Source organism: Balaenoptera physalus (genome assembly GCF_965194825.1).
Source record: "Balaenoptera physalus genome assembly, chromosome: 7".
Taxonomy (NCBI): domain Eukaryota; kingdom Metazoa; phylum Chordata; class Mammalia; order Artiodactyla; family Balaenopteridae; genus Balaenoptera; species Balaenoptera physalus.
In genome coordinates, this window is record NC_138886.1 from 83020509 (window position 1) to 83035805 (window position 15297).

General features: G+C 40.1%; 1 protein-coding gene and 1 long non-coding RNA gene across 6 annotated transcripts in view; one reads left to right on the forward strand and one right to left on the reverse strand.

Moving 5' to 3' along the window:
• LOC309664517 overlaps positions 1–15297 on the forward strand; it is a 439565-nt gene that overhangs the window by 194352 nt on the left and 229916 nt on the right. The gene's annotated exons all lie outside the window — the stretch shown is intronic.
• Positions 2079–15297, reverse strand: part of SLC28A3 (solute carrier family 28 member 3) — a 59346-nt gene continuing 46127 nt past the window's right edge. For all 3 annotated transcript variants that reach the window (XM_082469707.1, XM_082469708.1, XM_082469706.1), the window contains 6 exons: positions 14006–14174; positions 13400–13597; positions 7419–7500; positions 6678–6776; positions 6350–6467; positions 2079–5501 (listed from right to left, as the gene is read on the reverse strand). In XM_082469707.1, the coding sequence (XP_082325833.1) occupies positions 5381–5501; positions 6350–6467; positions 6678–6776; positions 7419–7500; positions 13400–13597; positions 14006–14174 (787 nt within the window). In that variant the 3' untranslated portion in view covers positions 2079–5380. The remainder of the gene's footprint in view (positions 5502–6349; positions 6468–6677; positions 6777–7418; positions 7501–13399; positions 13598–14005; positions 14175–15297) is intronic.

Consider the following 15297-nt stretch of genomic DNA (forward strand, 5'->3'; position numbering starts at 1 on the left):
AGCTTTTCCAAATATGATAGCAGAACAATTGCTCATACAAGCAGAAAGAATCTGGTTACTTAAGTACACCTATTTATTTTGGGTATTGAGATGCTTTTAATGATTCCATTTAGCTTCAAGGTAGATAACACTACTGAATTGCCAACTGGCCTTGCAGAGATTATCAGGAAGACCAGTTACTTGAACTTCATTTGCTAATCATTGTTCAGGACAGTTAATGCTGTAAGACAAGCAACATCATGTGCATGATGTTGCCAAGAAATAGAAGGTGAAAGTAATTCTGGCATTGGGCTTGAAAGAAGATTCATTCACTCCAGTTTGATAGTTATAATTACTGTATAGTTTATTATATACTGAGAAAAATTAACAGTGATACCAGTGTTCACTGTGGCTAACTATGGAGAATGAGATTGAGGTGGGAGGAAGATTTCCAATTTCTCCATTATACACACTGGCATATCATTTGCAATTTTTATTCTAAGTATGCATTTTTGGATGATATTTTTAAAAAGTTTTTAACAGTGATCCAGTTAACTATTCTTGCTTATGTGAAGGTTAGTCATTTTGCAATATTCATTCATTCATTCATTGAATAAACATTTACTGAATGTCTGCTAGATGTCAGGCACTAGTACTGGAGATACATAGGAATTAGTAGTCTGTCTAGTGGGTCAGACAGACATATGGGTTAACAATTATGAAATGAGGTAGGTACTCTGCAGTTGAAGGAACTCAGATTAGACCAGGGAATATTGCCCTAATTCTCCTTTTAGCTATAGTAATTTATAGATTTGGTGGCTTTACATGACTTAAAGTGGGTTGGGGGGAGAGTGGAAGGAGATGAGGCATTTCTGAGTGACTTAGGATTCTACAGTCCTCTTATTTTATGAGTGTTACTGGAAGCATGCCCAGTACATGGAAGATACGGGTCTGATTCTTCATGTAAACATGACTTGTAAGACATCAGTTTTTTTCCTAATCTTGGTTTCTCATACTAAAGTGATTGGGGAATTCCTTGGTGGTCCAGTGGTTAGGACTCCAGAGCGACCAAAAAAAAAGAAAAGAAAAAAAAGAAAGAAAGAAAGAAAAAATAAAGTGGTTGGTTTTCAGTCGCCAGAGGACTAAATTTCAAGATTGTCATTTGAGTGCTTTTCTCTATTCCATGGCTATAGGCTGTACCCCTTGTATCAGTCACTGTCTTCCTATTTTGCAAAAGGCATAGTGAGTAGAGGAACTGGCTTGATGCAGATCCATCATTTACTTTCTAAAGTCTCTTGAAATAGAAATGCCAAGTAGTCTACTAAAGACCAGAGTAGAAAGAACTCCCTCTACATCCAGGGGCAATCACATTGCCTTTGTAATAAAAAGGAAAATACACTCATCATCATAAGCTTGTGATCCAGAAAAAGAATGGACAAGTGTGTACACTTTTCTTCCTGCTTCAGCTTAAAACAAAGTTGCTTTTATTAAGTAACAGGCTGTAAAAAGGTAGCTTTTCTTAGGACCATGTGGTTCATTAGCCTCACATGGTGCACATGTACCAAGGATTTCTTTAATCCTGTGCTCCTGCCTGTTTAAAATGTGAATGATCGCCTCCGCTTCCCCTGCTCCAGTACATTCAGAGTAGTTTAATCCTTCCTGGCACGCTGTGTCCTTCAATACCTTCTTTATAAGCATGCCCAATTTTGGAATCGTTCTGTAATTGGAAGTCAGCCTCACTGGGCAGGTGCACATCTTAAGCTCTTCACGATGGCCTACCAGCCTAACTAAACCACAGAAACATGAAAGCAATTAGGTGGGAGCATTTTCAAAGTGATGCATGTTAGTAATCTGTGTAGTTACAGAGACCTTCTCACTCAGACCTAATTGCTTGGATGTTCTATTTTACCAGTAGAAAGAAAAATCAAAGAAAAATTTCCATATTCCATGACTCCAACTATTTTTGGCTGAGACCCTAAGTCTTCTGTAAGGTCAGAGAATTTGTTTATAACTATAGCTTCTGGATTGGAGAGAGAAATGCCATTTCTGACCCCCTCCCCTTTTGCAAACCAATGGAAAATAACAAGGAGAATAAAAAGTTGGAAAGCAAACTTCCATCTTTATTGAAATTAGGAAACATTCATAACTGGACTCATAACTGTATTTAAAAAAGGGCTTTCAAAAAATGGTTCTGAAGAACCTAGGGGCAGGACAGGAATAAAGATGCAGGTGTAGAGAATGGACTTGAGGGCACGGGGAGGGGGAAGGGTAAGCTGGGACGAAGTGAGAGAGTGGCATGGACTAATATATACTACCAAATGTAAAATAGATAGCTAGTGGGAAGCAGCTGCATAGCACAGGGAGATCAGCTCGGTGCTTTGTGACCACCTAGAGGGGTGGGATAGGGAAGGTGGGAGGGAGACGCAAGAGGGAGGGGATATGGGGATATATGTATATGTGTAGCTGATTCACTTTGTTATAAAGCAGAAATTAGCACACCATTGTACAGCAATTATACTGCAATAAAGATGTTTAAAAAATAAAATAAAAAAGGGCTTTCAGATTAGTGAAAACTGTGTCAGTGTGAAAGATAGACTCAGAAAGACGGCTAGGGACTTCGAATTTCATAGACAGACAAGACAGTGCAGAATTCTTCAAAGTAGATTTCACAGCCTTGGCTTGAAACTAGGTCAGGGTGCACAGACTGACAGCAACATGCTGTCAGCACTAAGTGACCTCAGGTGACAACCGAGGAAACACACAAACACTCCATCTTCGACATCTTAGAAGACTATGGCTGGGTGAAGGATAAACTGTGAGGAACAAAGAGCCCTCCAGCTTCTACGTCTGCCAAAGAAGAGTGAAGACATCACCGTCCACCAAAACCCTCCATCGACTGGCTTCACTGGGAAAAGGGAAACTTCCAGCCAGCCCAGAGCCACTCACAATGTTCACAGGGGATTGATAAAGTTTCTGGAGGCAACGAGCCTCAAGTGCTCACCAGCTGATTTGCCTGATCCTACCCTTACTATCCTTTCCCATAATATGGCTCAGGAATAATATCTCCGTCCCTCAAACATTAAAAAAGAAACAACATTAAAAAAGAAATCAGCGTGCAACTTATCTGAACATATAGTATTTAAAAGGAAATATCACACATACTCACGGAAGTAGATGAATAAAACACATCAGAAAATTTATATTGCAAAGCAGATGAAAATTAAGACAACGTATTTCTCTAAGAAGCAGTCTGGCAACATATATTAATACCAAATATATACACACACTTCAATTCATGTAGGAAATCATCCTATAAAATTTCATTGTCCATTATGTTAATCATGAATATTTGAAATATGGAGCTATTTCATATATGGAACTGAGGAACTAAAATTTAAAAACTGATACTAATTTCATTTATTGGAAAACTTTTAGGTGTTATCTGGAACAACCTGGGTATGCAAATTTATTTTTCAATTGTAAATTTTATGAGATCTAATTACAGATTGTCTTGCCAATGAAAATTTAGTTTCTCAAGATAAGCTCTAAGTAGAAAATATACACTAGATTTTTTAAAGATTTAATACAATAAAAAGTATATAAAATATCTCATTGAAAAAATGTATTACTAATATATAATAATAATAATAATAATAATAATAATAATAATAATATATTGTTAAAGTTAATTTTACCAGTTTCTTTTTACTTTTTCAATGTGGTTACTAAAAAATGTCAAATTATATGCAACTTGCATTATAGTTTGATCAGATAACACTGCTATAGAAAATGAAAGCACTGATATATAAACTGACAAGCACAGTTCAAAGTAGCCAAACAAACAAAAACAAAACAAAACAAAAAAACCAAACCAAACCAAACCAAAAAACACCAAACAAAAACAAAAACAAAAAACTGAAAACAAAGTGAATGCTTGTCCATAGAGTAATGACTAGTATACATATATGTAATATGTCATGGGCTATTATGAAGCCTTTGAAAAGAATAGTTAAAGTTTGCCAGTGGACTAGAATATCTACAATGTATTGTTATAGAAGAAAAGTAAACCACATAAAAATGTGAGTAATACCAGTATTGTATAACTACCATTCCAATCCTCAATAGATGGATATGTTTGTAAAATATGACCAGAACATAAAAAAGGTACAGAAAATGATGCATCGGGTTATTTAACTTGGGTTACCTGGATGTGATGGGGCAGGGCAGAGGAAGAAGGAAACAAGTGGAAAGAAAATAAAACCTCTAACTCCCTCCCTCCCCCAGAGTGTATATTATCTCTTTTATGTAAAATCACACACACTCCAAGTGAAAAGAAGATGAAGGTGTTATGCAAATAGATTCATTCTACTTGTGTAGAAACAACATATCCGCCACATTTTTATGTGTTTAGAGAAAGATGCATGTACTAGACCATTAACAATAATCTCAGGGTGTGGTACTGGAAAGAGAGCTGGGGTGAACAGGGTGGAGAAAAAATTGTGTGTGTGTGTGTGTGAGTGTAAAATTGCCACTTTTTTTTTTTTTAATTAATTTATTTATTTTTGGCTGTGTTGGGTCTTCGTTTCTGTGCGAGGGCTTTCTCTAGTTGCAGCGAGTGGGGGCCACTCTTCATCGCGGTGCGTGGGCCTCTCACCATCGTGACCTCTCTTGTTGCGGAGCACGGGCTCCAGATGCACAGGCTCAGTAGTTGTGGCTCACGGGCTTTGTTGCTCCGCGGCATGTGGGATCTTCCCAGACCAGGGCTCGAACCCGTGTCCCCTGCATTGGCAGGCAGATTCTCAACCACTGCGCCACCAGGGAAGCCCTAAAATTGCCACTTTTATTAGAAGTGAATATTAATTTTTGAATTTGAAAAGGAAGAAACTTAATTAACTCTCAGGAATAAAATAGAATAGAAAAGTGCAAACAGTTACAAAGAGAAAAAAGAGTGAGAAAGAAAAATAATAACCATAGCAAACAAAGGAGAACCAGCATATGAATAATTGGCATGCCTGACACACTATTCCACAGGCTTTTATGAAGGCTGACACCAGAACATAGAGAACAGAGGGAAAAGACACGTAAATATATTTTTTCTAAAATAAAGTCTAAATACTGAAAAGGCACAGTAAGTTCCAAGAAAAATATGATACAAATGATCAATAATTAGAAATATCCTAGTATATTGTACTTTGGAGATAAAGAGTCCTTTGGGCATTTAGGTCCCTACTTCATCATCACCACCATCACCACACACACACACACAAACACAAGTCAACTATTTACACACGGATTAAAAAAAATTACTCTTGTGCATGAACAAAAATGAAAACACAAATAAATTACTCAAGGTATTCCAAAACCTTTTTCACATTTTTTTCTGTTGGAGAAGTGGCTGAACTCAAAAAGGAATCCAACTGCAGTTTAGTGTTGGTGGATTCAACAAATTGCAGCAGTGTTTCAAAGAATACAGGCTATGGTTTCCTGCTGGGATGACCTCACCGGGACCGTTGGCAACAGTGCTGGTGAAAAGTAGAATAAAACAGTTAGTTGAGCCTTAGAAAACAGAAACAGTAGATGAGCAGAAGATGACACGTTAGAGATTGCATAGGGCGAGAAACTGATATCCTGCCTCACATTCCAGTTAGGGTGGGTTAAGGACAGAGGCACCAGAGAAGTAGTTTTGACTCTTAAATCCTGTTTGGCCTGAAAGGCTCACCTTATTTCCTCTAGAGTAAAAGAATAAAGGATAGAAGCAATCCTTATAAAAACACGTGCACATTAAGAAGGGCAGATGGAGTGGTGATACTGCTTTTGAAGATAGAGACGGTACGGAGTGGGGGTGGCTGGCGTGGCTCACTGATGGCCCCTCATCCACTGGAGCATCACCATCATCATGTTGTCAGGGAAGCCTGCATTGCCTGATACCCTTGAAAGGGAGGCAGTACCTAGTAACTACTAGGGCATGGGCTCTATGGGCAGAAAGACCCAAATTTTCTTGGGTCTTTCTATCTTGATCTTGCTTGCACTCATTTTGCTTGGGTAAGTGACGTTGCCTCCCCAAGCCCAGATTTTATCTAATGCTTAAAAAGGCAGTAGTGCCTAACTTATACAGCGGCTGCAAGGTTTAAGTGAGCTAATTCATACAAAGCACCTAATACACAGCTGGGGGCATATTAAAATGTTGGAGCAGCACTGGTTAGTGCTATGGTTTCTAGTCTTAGTTAGTCAAGATGAAAGGTGGTTAGAACTGCCAGACAAGTTCTTATATTAAGAGTTATGAAGTTACAAAAATAAGTGGTTGGGGTCTTTTGGTCTATTTTTATTATTAATGATGGATATAAAGAAGTTATCATCAAGAATACAATACCTGTTCAATAGACTCTGGCAACAAGATACTACATCGGTTGTGTTTCTAACCAAGCTGGAGTTGAAGGCATTCTCCAAAATGTGATGACAGCTGTCCACAGGAGTGCTGCTAAGTATGCCTGGAAGTGGAACAGAGTGCTGCTTATTTAATTAATGAAGTCACTGAACTCTGCTTCTATTCTTGGCTTCTCCACCATGCTCCACACATTTCACTTCACAATCTGCTTAACGGCAGCTCTGCCTCTCAGCTCTCTGCAGAGGCACCGTCCCCCCAAAGCTACCATCCTCTGAGCACAGGGAGACCGGACACAGAGGACGCAATGCAGTACCTGCGATGCAGGCTGTCATGAAGCAGGCGATGGTCCCCGCAATCAGAGCTCTCATTGCTCCTGCGGCGATGTCACGCTTTCTGGAAGGAGCTATGGATGCTGGGAAATGTGGAAGCAAGCATGGCAGATTAATGTTGAGCCTATTGATTAGAATTCCAAATTCCCAGCCTTTGAGAATTGTTCTGGGGCTGGAGTCTCAGGTCCGTTGACTTTTCTTTTTTTAAACTGAGCTGGAGCATTCAAGATCCAAGAGCTTAGTGATGAGCTCCACGTCCAGAGAAGTTTCTCTGGTGTAGGAGAACTCACAGTATGTTCATGAGGGCATGACAAGGCAAATGGGTTTCAAGGAAGGATTCCAAATATCTGCAACTCATCTGTCACCATCTCCTTCTTTGCCCATGGTGGCATAGAATTAATTAATCACGGCATTTTCCCATTGAATTTCCACTGGCCCTCAGAATCCTTCTCCAGCTGGTCATTATAAATCTACTGGAATTGGCATACAAAGTGTAATCTATTTGTCATCTTTGAGTGGAGTAACACCTGTACATTTGAGCAAATTTTTCCCGACATTAGCTTGAATAGACATGGGGAAAACTACATTGCAGAGCAGGGGTAAAAAATAGACCCGAAAGAACTTATTACTGTTGCAGGGATCTTTTTTTCAGACACAAATAATGTTTGGAGATTGGAAGCATGTTTATATCATATCTGTTGTTGGAGAATATTCTTTTCACTTACTGAGTCCGCCGATCACTATTCCTAGGGAACCGAAATTGGCAAAGCCACAGAGAGCATAAGTGGCAATTGTCTCAGCACGAATCTAGAAATAAGCATAAACACACAGATGTATACGTGATGTGACCCAGCTGAGTATATCTGATATCCTAACTGGGCTCCCTATTCCGACTATGGAATCAATATTGACAAATAAATGTACATTGTATGGTGTCAAACACCTGTTGCTTCCTGGTCTCTTTTTTCCATCTCCCCTTGAATTTTTTTTTCTTTTTTTTTGGCTGTGAGGGGTCTTCGTTGCTGCCTGTGGGCTTTCTCTAGTTGTAGCAAGCGGGGGCTACTCTTCGTTGCGGTGCATGGGCTTCTCATTGTGGTGGTTTCTCTTGTCGTGGAGCATGGGCTCTAGGAGCACGGGCTTCAGTAGTTGCGGCATGCAGGCTCAGTAGTTGTGGCTCACGGGCTTAGTTGTTCTGTGGCATGTGGGACCTTCCTGGACCAGGGATTGAACCCGTGTTCCCTGCATTGGCAGGCAGATTCTTAACCACTGCACCACCAGGGAAGTCCTCCCCTTGAATTTTCAGGGAGGGAAAGGGGCTGTGTGGATTCAGAGACTCTCCATGAAGTTCTTGGAGTTGGTAGTGTTGGCCTCTACAAATGCTATTTTCTGCTCGATGATAACTTCTAATATTCAGTATGACCTGGCCACTTGCTATATTGTGTCAGGCACAGTACTAGCTGCTGACAATACAAAATTGGTCCCAGAAAATACTCACATTACATTTATTTGACAAAGGACTTATTCAGAATGTATAAAGAACAGTTATAACTCATTAAGAGGACAAGCACCCAATAAAAAACATAAAAAGATTTCATGAAAGATAACGCAAATGGCCAAAATAAGCACATGAGAAGATGTTTGACATCATTAGTCACCAGGAAAATGCAAATTAAATTAAAACAATGAGCTTACTACACATCCACTAAAATGGCTAAAAAAGATGGACAACACCCAGTGTTGGCAAGGATGTTGAGCAATTGGAACTCTTGTACATTGTTGGTGGGAATGTAAACTGACACAGCCTGTTTGTAAAATACAAACATACTTGGCAGTTTCTTATCAAATTAACATAACAGCCTGTACGACCCAGTAATGCCACTCCTAGGAATGTTCCCAGGAGAAATAAAAACATGTGTCTTCAAGAAGAATGTACGTGAATATTTATAACAGCTTTATTCACAATAGCCCCAAGCTGGAAACAACTCAAATGCCGTTCAATTGGCGAATGGATAAATAAAGTGTGGATATGCATTAAAAAAGAATACTACTCTGCAGTAGAAAGGAAAAAACTAATACATGCAACAACATGAATCCTGAGTCCATTTATACGAAATTCTAGAACAAGCAAAAGTGATCTATAGTAAGAGAAAGATCACTGGTTTCCTGGGACTGGGTTGGGGTGGGATGGGGTGGTGTTGACAACTGGCCATGAGGGAAGTTTTCTAGGTGTAGTGGAAATGTGTGATATCTTGATTGTTTGTGGTCGTGGTTACACAGGTGACAGATTTATCAAAACATACATACACCAAAAATAGGCCTTTTTTGTATGCAAATTATACTTCAGTGAAAAGGAATTATCTTAGTAAAAACGAAGCTCACAGATACCAGAGGGGCTCCCTTCAGCTGACTGTGGTGTGTGCTTGCCTTTCTTTGTTCCTCAGCTCTGACCAGACCATAGGAATGTTAGGTAGTGGGAGAGAGAATAGTCCTTTCACAGGGCAGTAAGAAGATGGCAGGTGAATTCTTGGAAGCGTGAGTGTGACCCTCCTTCTCTATTCCAATAGGCAAGAGGTGCTGCTCAGGCCAGACAATCTTCCTCAGGTTGAGGGGCTGATTATGGGAGGCTTGGAAGATTCAATAGGCTCGGTTGTTCACCAGAGGCACAGCCAATCTGGCAAAGGCACCCATACAACCGAGGCAATAATTTTCTTTGCCAAAATCCTGGGAAAAATCTATGATTTGGTTCAAAGAACAAACCTTTTCTTTTTTCTTTCACTAACTGGATTTTTAAAAGCTCACATTCAAGACTCAAGTGCTCATGGTAAGTTTTTTTTTTTTTAATATTTAGTATATATATATATATATTTTTTTTTTTAGTAATTGTTTTTTGTTTTTTCCCTTTTTAATTAATTAATTAATTTATTTTTGGCTGTGTTGGGTCTTTGTTTCTGTGCGAGGGCTTTCTCTAGTTGTGGCAAGCGGGGGCCACTCTTCATCGCGGTGCGCGGGCCTCTCACTGTCGCGGCCTCTCTTGTTGCGGAGCACAGGCTCCAGACGCGCAGGCTCAGTAGTTGTGGCTCACGGGCCTAGATGCTCCGCGGCATGTGGGATCTTCCCAGACCAGGGCTCGAACCCATGTCCCCTGCATTAGCAGGCAGATTCTCAACCACTGCGCCACCAGGGAAGCCCTAAGTTTTTTTTTTTTTCATGGTAAGTTTTTTGTTGATTATAAGTCTCCTCTTTTCTTTCATAATTTCTGAGAACTCCTTTGTTGATATTCTCAATCAGCGTGCATACAGTGGGCAGGAAAAAAATATTCCAAGTATTTGAGCAGTCCGCTGTTTCTGGAAAAGCTCATCATCTTTGTCCCCTGCTCTGTCTAGTGCTTTTCATTTAGTTCAGTTGGTTTCAAAAATAGGCAAGCTTATTAAGAGACCGTGAGGAGGGAGATGGCATAAAGTGCTTGAGATTCCTCTTTCTCCTTCTGGGGATCTGTGGGAAAGGGATACACAGATGTGGCCATGTAGGGTTTTATGATAAGAGGAAAAGGAGGCTGGGATGATTCCACTTTGCCCTTGCCCATAAATGTGCAGGATTATGTGATGGAAAGACAAATACCATATGATATCACTTATATCTAAGTGGAATCTAATCCATCCATAATACATCTTCCAGCTCTCCTTGCACAGGAGCAAAGGTGCCACAAGGACAGTCATTGTAGCATTACTTCTAATAGCAAAAAATTGGTAACAGTGTTCATCAACAAGGGACTGGTTAAAATAAGTTATGATGTGCTCATACTGTGTCACAGGCATTGATATGGCATGGCCTCCAAGATATGTTACCAGGAGCAAAGAGCAACACCGACAACAGTGAGCATAACGTGGAACGGGGAGAGGAGGTGAATGGCAGAGAAATAGGGAGGATGACTTCCTTTTCCCTCCTCACCTCTTGTACCTTTTGAATTCTGTACCATGGTATGTTTTATGTGTAAACAAACAAACATGCAAAGTATTATCTTTAAGAAGGAGAAAATGATGAAAAGGATGGAGTGATAAAGAGCTCATTCTGGGGACAACATGCTACATACGCCTTTCTCTTATTCTTTTAATTGAAGTATAGTTGATTTACAACGTTGTGTTAGTTTCTGCTGTACAGCAAAGTGATTCAGTTTTATATATATATATATATATATATATATATATATATATATACACATATATATATATATTCTTTTCCATTATGGTTTATTACAGGGTATTAAATATAGTTCCCTGTGCTATACAGTAGGACCTTGTTGTTTATCAATTTTATATATAGTAGTTTGTATCTGCTAATTCCAAACTCCTAAGTTATCCCTTCCCCCTCCTCCTTTCCCCGTTGGTAACCATAAGTTTGTTCTCTATGTCTGTGAGTCTGTTTCTGTTTCGTAAATAAGTTCATCTGTGTCATATTTTAGATTCCACTTAGATATAAGTGATATCATATGGTATTTGTCTTTCTCTTTCTGACTTACTTCACTTAGTATGATAATCTCTAGGTCCACCCATGTCACTGCAAATGGCATCATTTCATTCTTTTTTATGGCTGAGTAGTATTCCATTATGTATACAGACCATATCTTCTTTATCCATTCATCTGTTGATGGATATTTAGGTTGCATCCATGTCTTGGCTATTGTAAATAGTGCTGCTATGAACACTGGGGTGCATGTATCTTTTCATATTATAGTTTTGTCCAGATATATGCCCAGGAGTGGGATTGCTGGATCATGTGGAAACTCTATTTTTAGTTTTTTGAGGAACCTCCATACTGTTTTCCATAGTGGCTGCACTAAAGTACATTCCCACCAAGAGTGTAGGAGGGTTACCTTTTCTACACACCCTCTCCAGCATTTATTATTTGTAGACTTTTTAATGATGGCCATTCTGAATGGTGTGAGGTGGTACCTTGTAGTTTTGATTTGCATTTCTCTAATAATTAGTGATGTTGAGCATCTTTCCATGTGCCTGTTGGCCATCTGTACCTACACATTCTGACCGCTTAGATGGAGGTCGTCAGTGGGCATAATGCAATGGATTACACTGGGTTTTTGCCTCATGGACCCAGATCAAATGTTTTAGTCACGTGGTACTTTTTCCAGTAGATGGTGGGACACTCCCACCACTTGTTGGTTGGTGAACAGAAATTGTAGGAACTCATCCCCATTTGGTTGATTGGAAATAACAAATTGGGAAAAACAAAATGTTTTCCCCTTTGTGACTCAACAATAGCGGAAGCCATTGAGCTCATATCTCCAAATATCTTCTGTGGGTCTGCCTCTGGTTGGGCTCACTCCCAACCTAAATCAGCTCTACTCTTCTATTTCTGTCCTCTTAATACCCTGTTCACAAACCTGCTTAGCACAACCAGAACTGAGAGCTTCCTTTTAGCAAAACTACGTTCTCCAGGCAACTGCCAGTTGGGGATGGAAAACATTTCACTTAATTTAGCCTATTCTTTACTTTTGGCAGGGAAGCAAGCTAGTTTGTGGTGGCATCCAAACAATAAGGACATTTGGCCAAGCTCCATTGCGTGGTCAGTTGAAGAATGAACATTTGAGACGCAGGAGACCTACTGTCCTAGAGCTCTTGTTCATATCAGATGTGTGGGTCAAAATGCCGCTGACCATAAAATACAAATCAGTACTCTCCTGGAGTTTGCTGTGATATTTGTGTGACATGTGGGAGGAAAATTTGCATGTTTGGTGTTTGGGAGGCTGGGTGAGATGGTGGTGGTGGTCAGAGGCGGGCAGTCTCAGTTAGAACCTTGGGCAGCATGCTTTCCCTCCCCGTTCCTTTTAAAGCCAAATATCTGCCCAGGACATTAATTCCAAATGGATTGTTTTAATGAGTCATGGTGGTGGTCGGAAATGTTCACCATTTCCCTAAGAGTTTCGACGTGTGACAATTCTGTTCTTCTGGAAAGTAGAAGTTACAGACTCAGCTGCAAATATGGCTTAAATAATGGCCTCCTCCAAGTTCCCTCATCCCATTCAAGGCCAAGCAGACATGCGCATCTCCTTGCAGGCTATGGACCCGAAATCCTGACATAATTATAGGGTGGTTGTCTGAAAGGCCCTGAGCTTTTTCTCTTCCCTCATTCACTTGGAGAGTAGTTACTGTGTCTCACTGTTTCTTTCGGATGTCCAGGCGCTTTGCGGCACTTAGGCAGTTTCTCAGAGTTCAAAAAATTTCTTAAATAGGAAGGAAGAGTCCTTCATGGTCATTAGACTATGAGCCCCATGAGAGCAGAGGCCTTATCACTCATTCAACACCGTGGCCTCCATACATAGCACAGTGCTCACAGAAGACATTCCATAAATATCTGTTGATTGATTCCAATACCAGCTCATATGACTCTGGGTTTGTATTGATAGTGCTCAAAGGTAAATGATCACAGTGGTAAGGATTAGCTGCGTTTCTTTCTGTACACACACACACACGCGCGCACGCGCACGTGCGTGCACACAGACACTGTGATTAACTCAACACAACTGACAATTATGAGTCACTATGTACATTATGATGTCAGAGATTTTTGGCCTGTTTCCTTCTGATGTACCCCAAATGCCTGGCATGGTGCCTGACACACAGAGGCACCAGCAGCTATTTGATGAATGTATGTGTGTGACAAAGAAGTATATTGGGGGAAAAAATTTACTCACCGACATATATTGCTGCACACCATCCACAAATTTGGGTCCACCCTCTTGCCTTAACTGGATCAATTTTGAGAGTTTCTCATAAGCCACAAATTCATTGAAGAATGTCTTATAACCTATGAGTCTGGCAACCATAAAGCTGTCTTGCCAGTCCACTCCCATCATGAAGGCAAAGGGCATGAAGATGTAGGAGCATATTACCTACAAAAACCAAAAATGGATACTTTATTAGAGTAGTGATTTGCTTCTGGTTCTTCGGCCTCACCCTCATGACCAGATTGTTCCTGCCCCCTCTGTGTGTCCTTTAGGCACAGAGATCCCTGTGCATTCTCTAGCCTGTCTATATCCTTTAGGAGTCAAGGTTGAAACTGGGTCATTTGAAGTAACCTGGATTTTGGGGAACGGGGTCAGGACAGAATGGTTCTGTGTTGGGGTAAGGAGGGTGATAGGAGAGAGCAAAAGGGAGGTGGCAATGGGGGATTCATGATAAGTTTGTACATTGTATAAGAGTGCACTATACACGTTAGGAAAGGCTGTTCACAAACCTATTTTATTTTTAAACAAAGATCGGCAGAAACAAAAAGGAGGAAAAACATGATAGAATCATACCTCGAAACTCAGTTGTGGGTAGTCAAACATGTTTCCAAACCAGGACAGGGCTGAATTCACAAAAGACAACAGGGCCAGGAAGGCAATCAGATTCACAGCGATGTTTGCCACCAGGGGAATGGATGAGGATGCTCCCTGTGTTGCGGCTTCTAGGAGATTCTTTGAATCACTTTATCAAAAAATAGCAATTCCAGAATTACGAAGGGATTATCAGTGGATGGACATCACAGGTGTAGAAATGGCATAATCAGAGCGCATTCAAATGGAGAGACAAACTCTCAGACCCATGTCCTGGCTGAAATACTCACCTGAATTCTGTGAAATCATGATGGGATTTATAATTGTTGAGTGTAGGTGATGGGCATATGAGTGTCTAAATGTTATACTACTCTTTTAATTTGGAGGCGTTTATAATAAAAAATTGGGATAAAAATATTACAGGTTTTAACAATGATATTTAATTAAAAGTAGCTTCCAGAGAATATTTATAAAATATTCACAGTAAAAGAACTAGCAATTCAAGGAAGGCCTGTGTATCCACCACCTCATTTAAGAAATGGAGAGTCACATCAGCTTTGAGCACCCCCTACTTCATCTCGTCTTCTTCTCTCTAATCTCAGAGGTACTTGGCCCACTAGAATTTGCTTATGATTCCCTTTCTTTTCAATTTTATTTATCCCTACATAATACATTGTGTCAGTTTACATACTTGCTAACTATATAAGTGAAATCCACATATTACATATATGTTCTTTGGCAACTTGCTTTTTCACTCATGGTTATGACTCTCTCTACATACAAACAAGGGATGAATCTCAGAAACATATTGGTTGATGAATTCTGTTACTTAATGACATACTTTTGAATACCCTATATCCCTTAGTTTTTTCCACCCTCTTCTCTTTCTTTTGAACAGGGCAAAAAGTAAATGAACCTAAGAGGGGTTAGAAATACCTATATCGGGACTTCCCTGGTGGTCCAATGGTTAAGAATCCGCCTTCCAATGTAGGGGACGTGGGTTCGATCTCTGGTCGGGGAACTAAGATCCCACATGCCATGGGACAACTAAGCGTGCAGGCTCTAGAGCCCACGCATCACAACTAGAGAGACTGTGTGCCACAACTAGAGAGCCCGTGTGCCTCAACTACTGACCCCACACACCACAACTAGAGAGAAGCCCGCCTGCTGTAACGAAGAGCTCTCGCACCGCAACTAAGACTTAATGCAGCCAAATAAATAAAGAAATATTTTAATAAATAAATAAATAATTTTTAATAAAAAGGAATACTGAT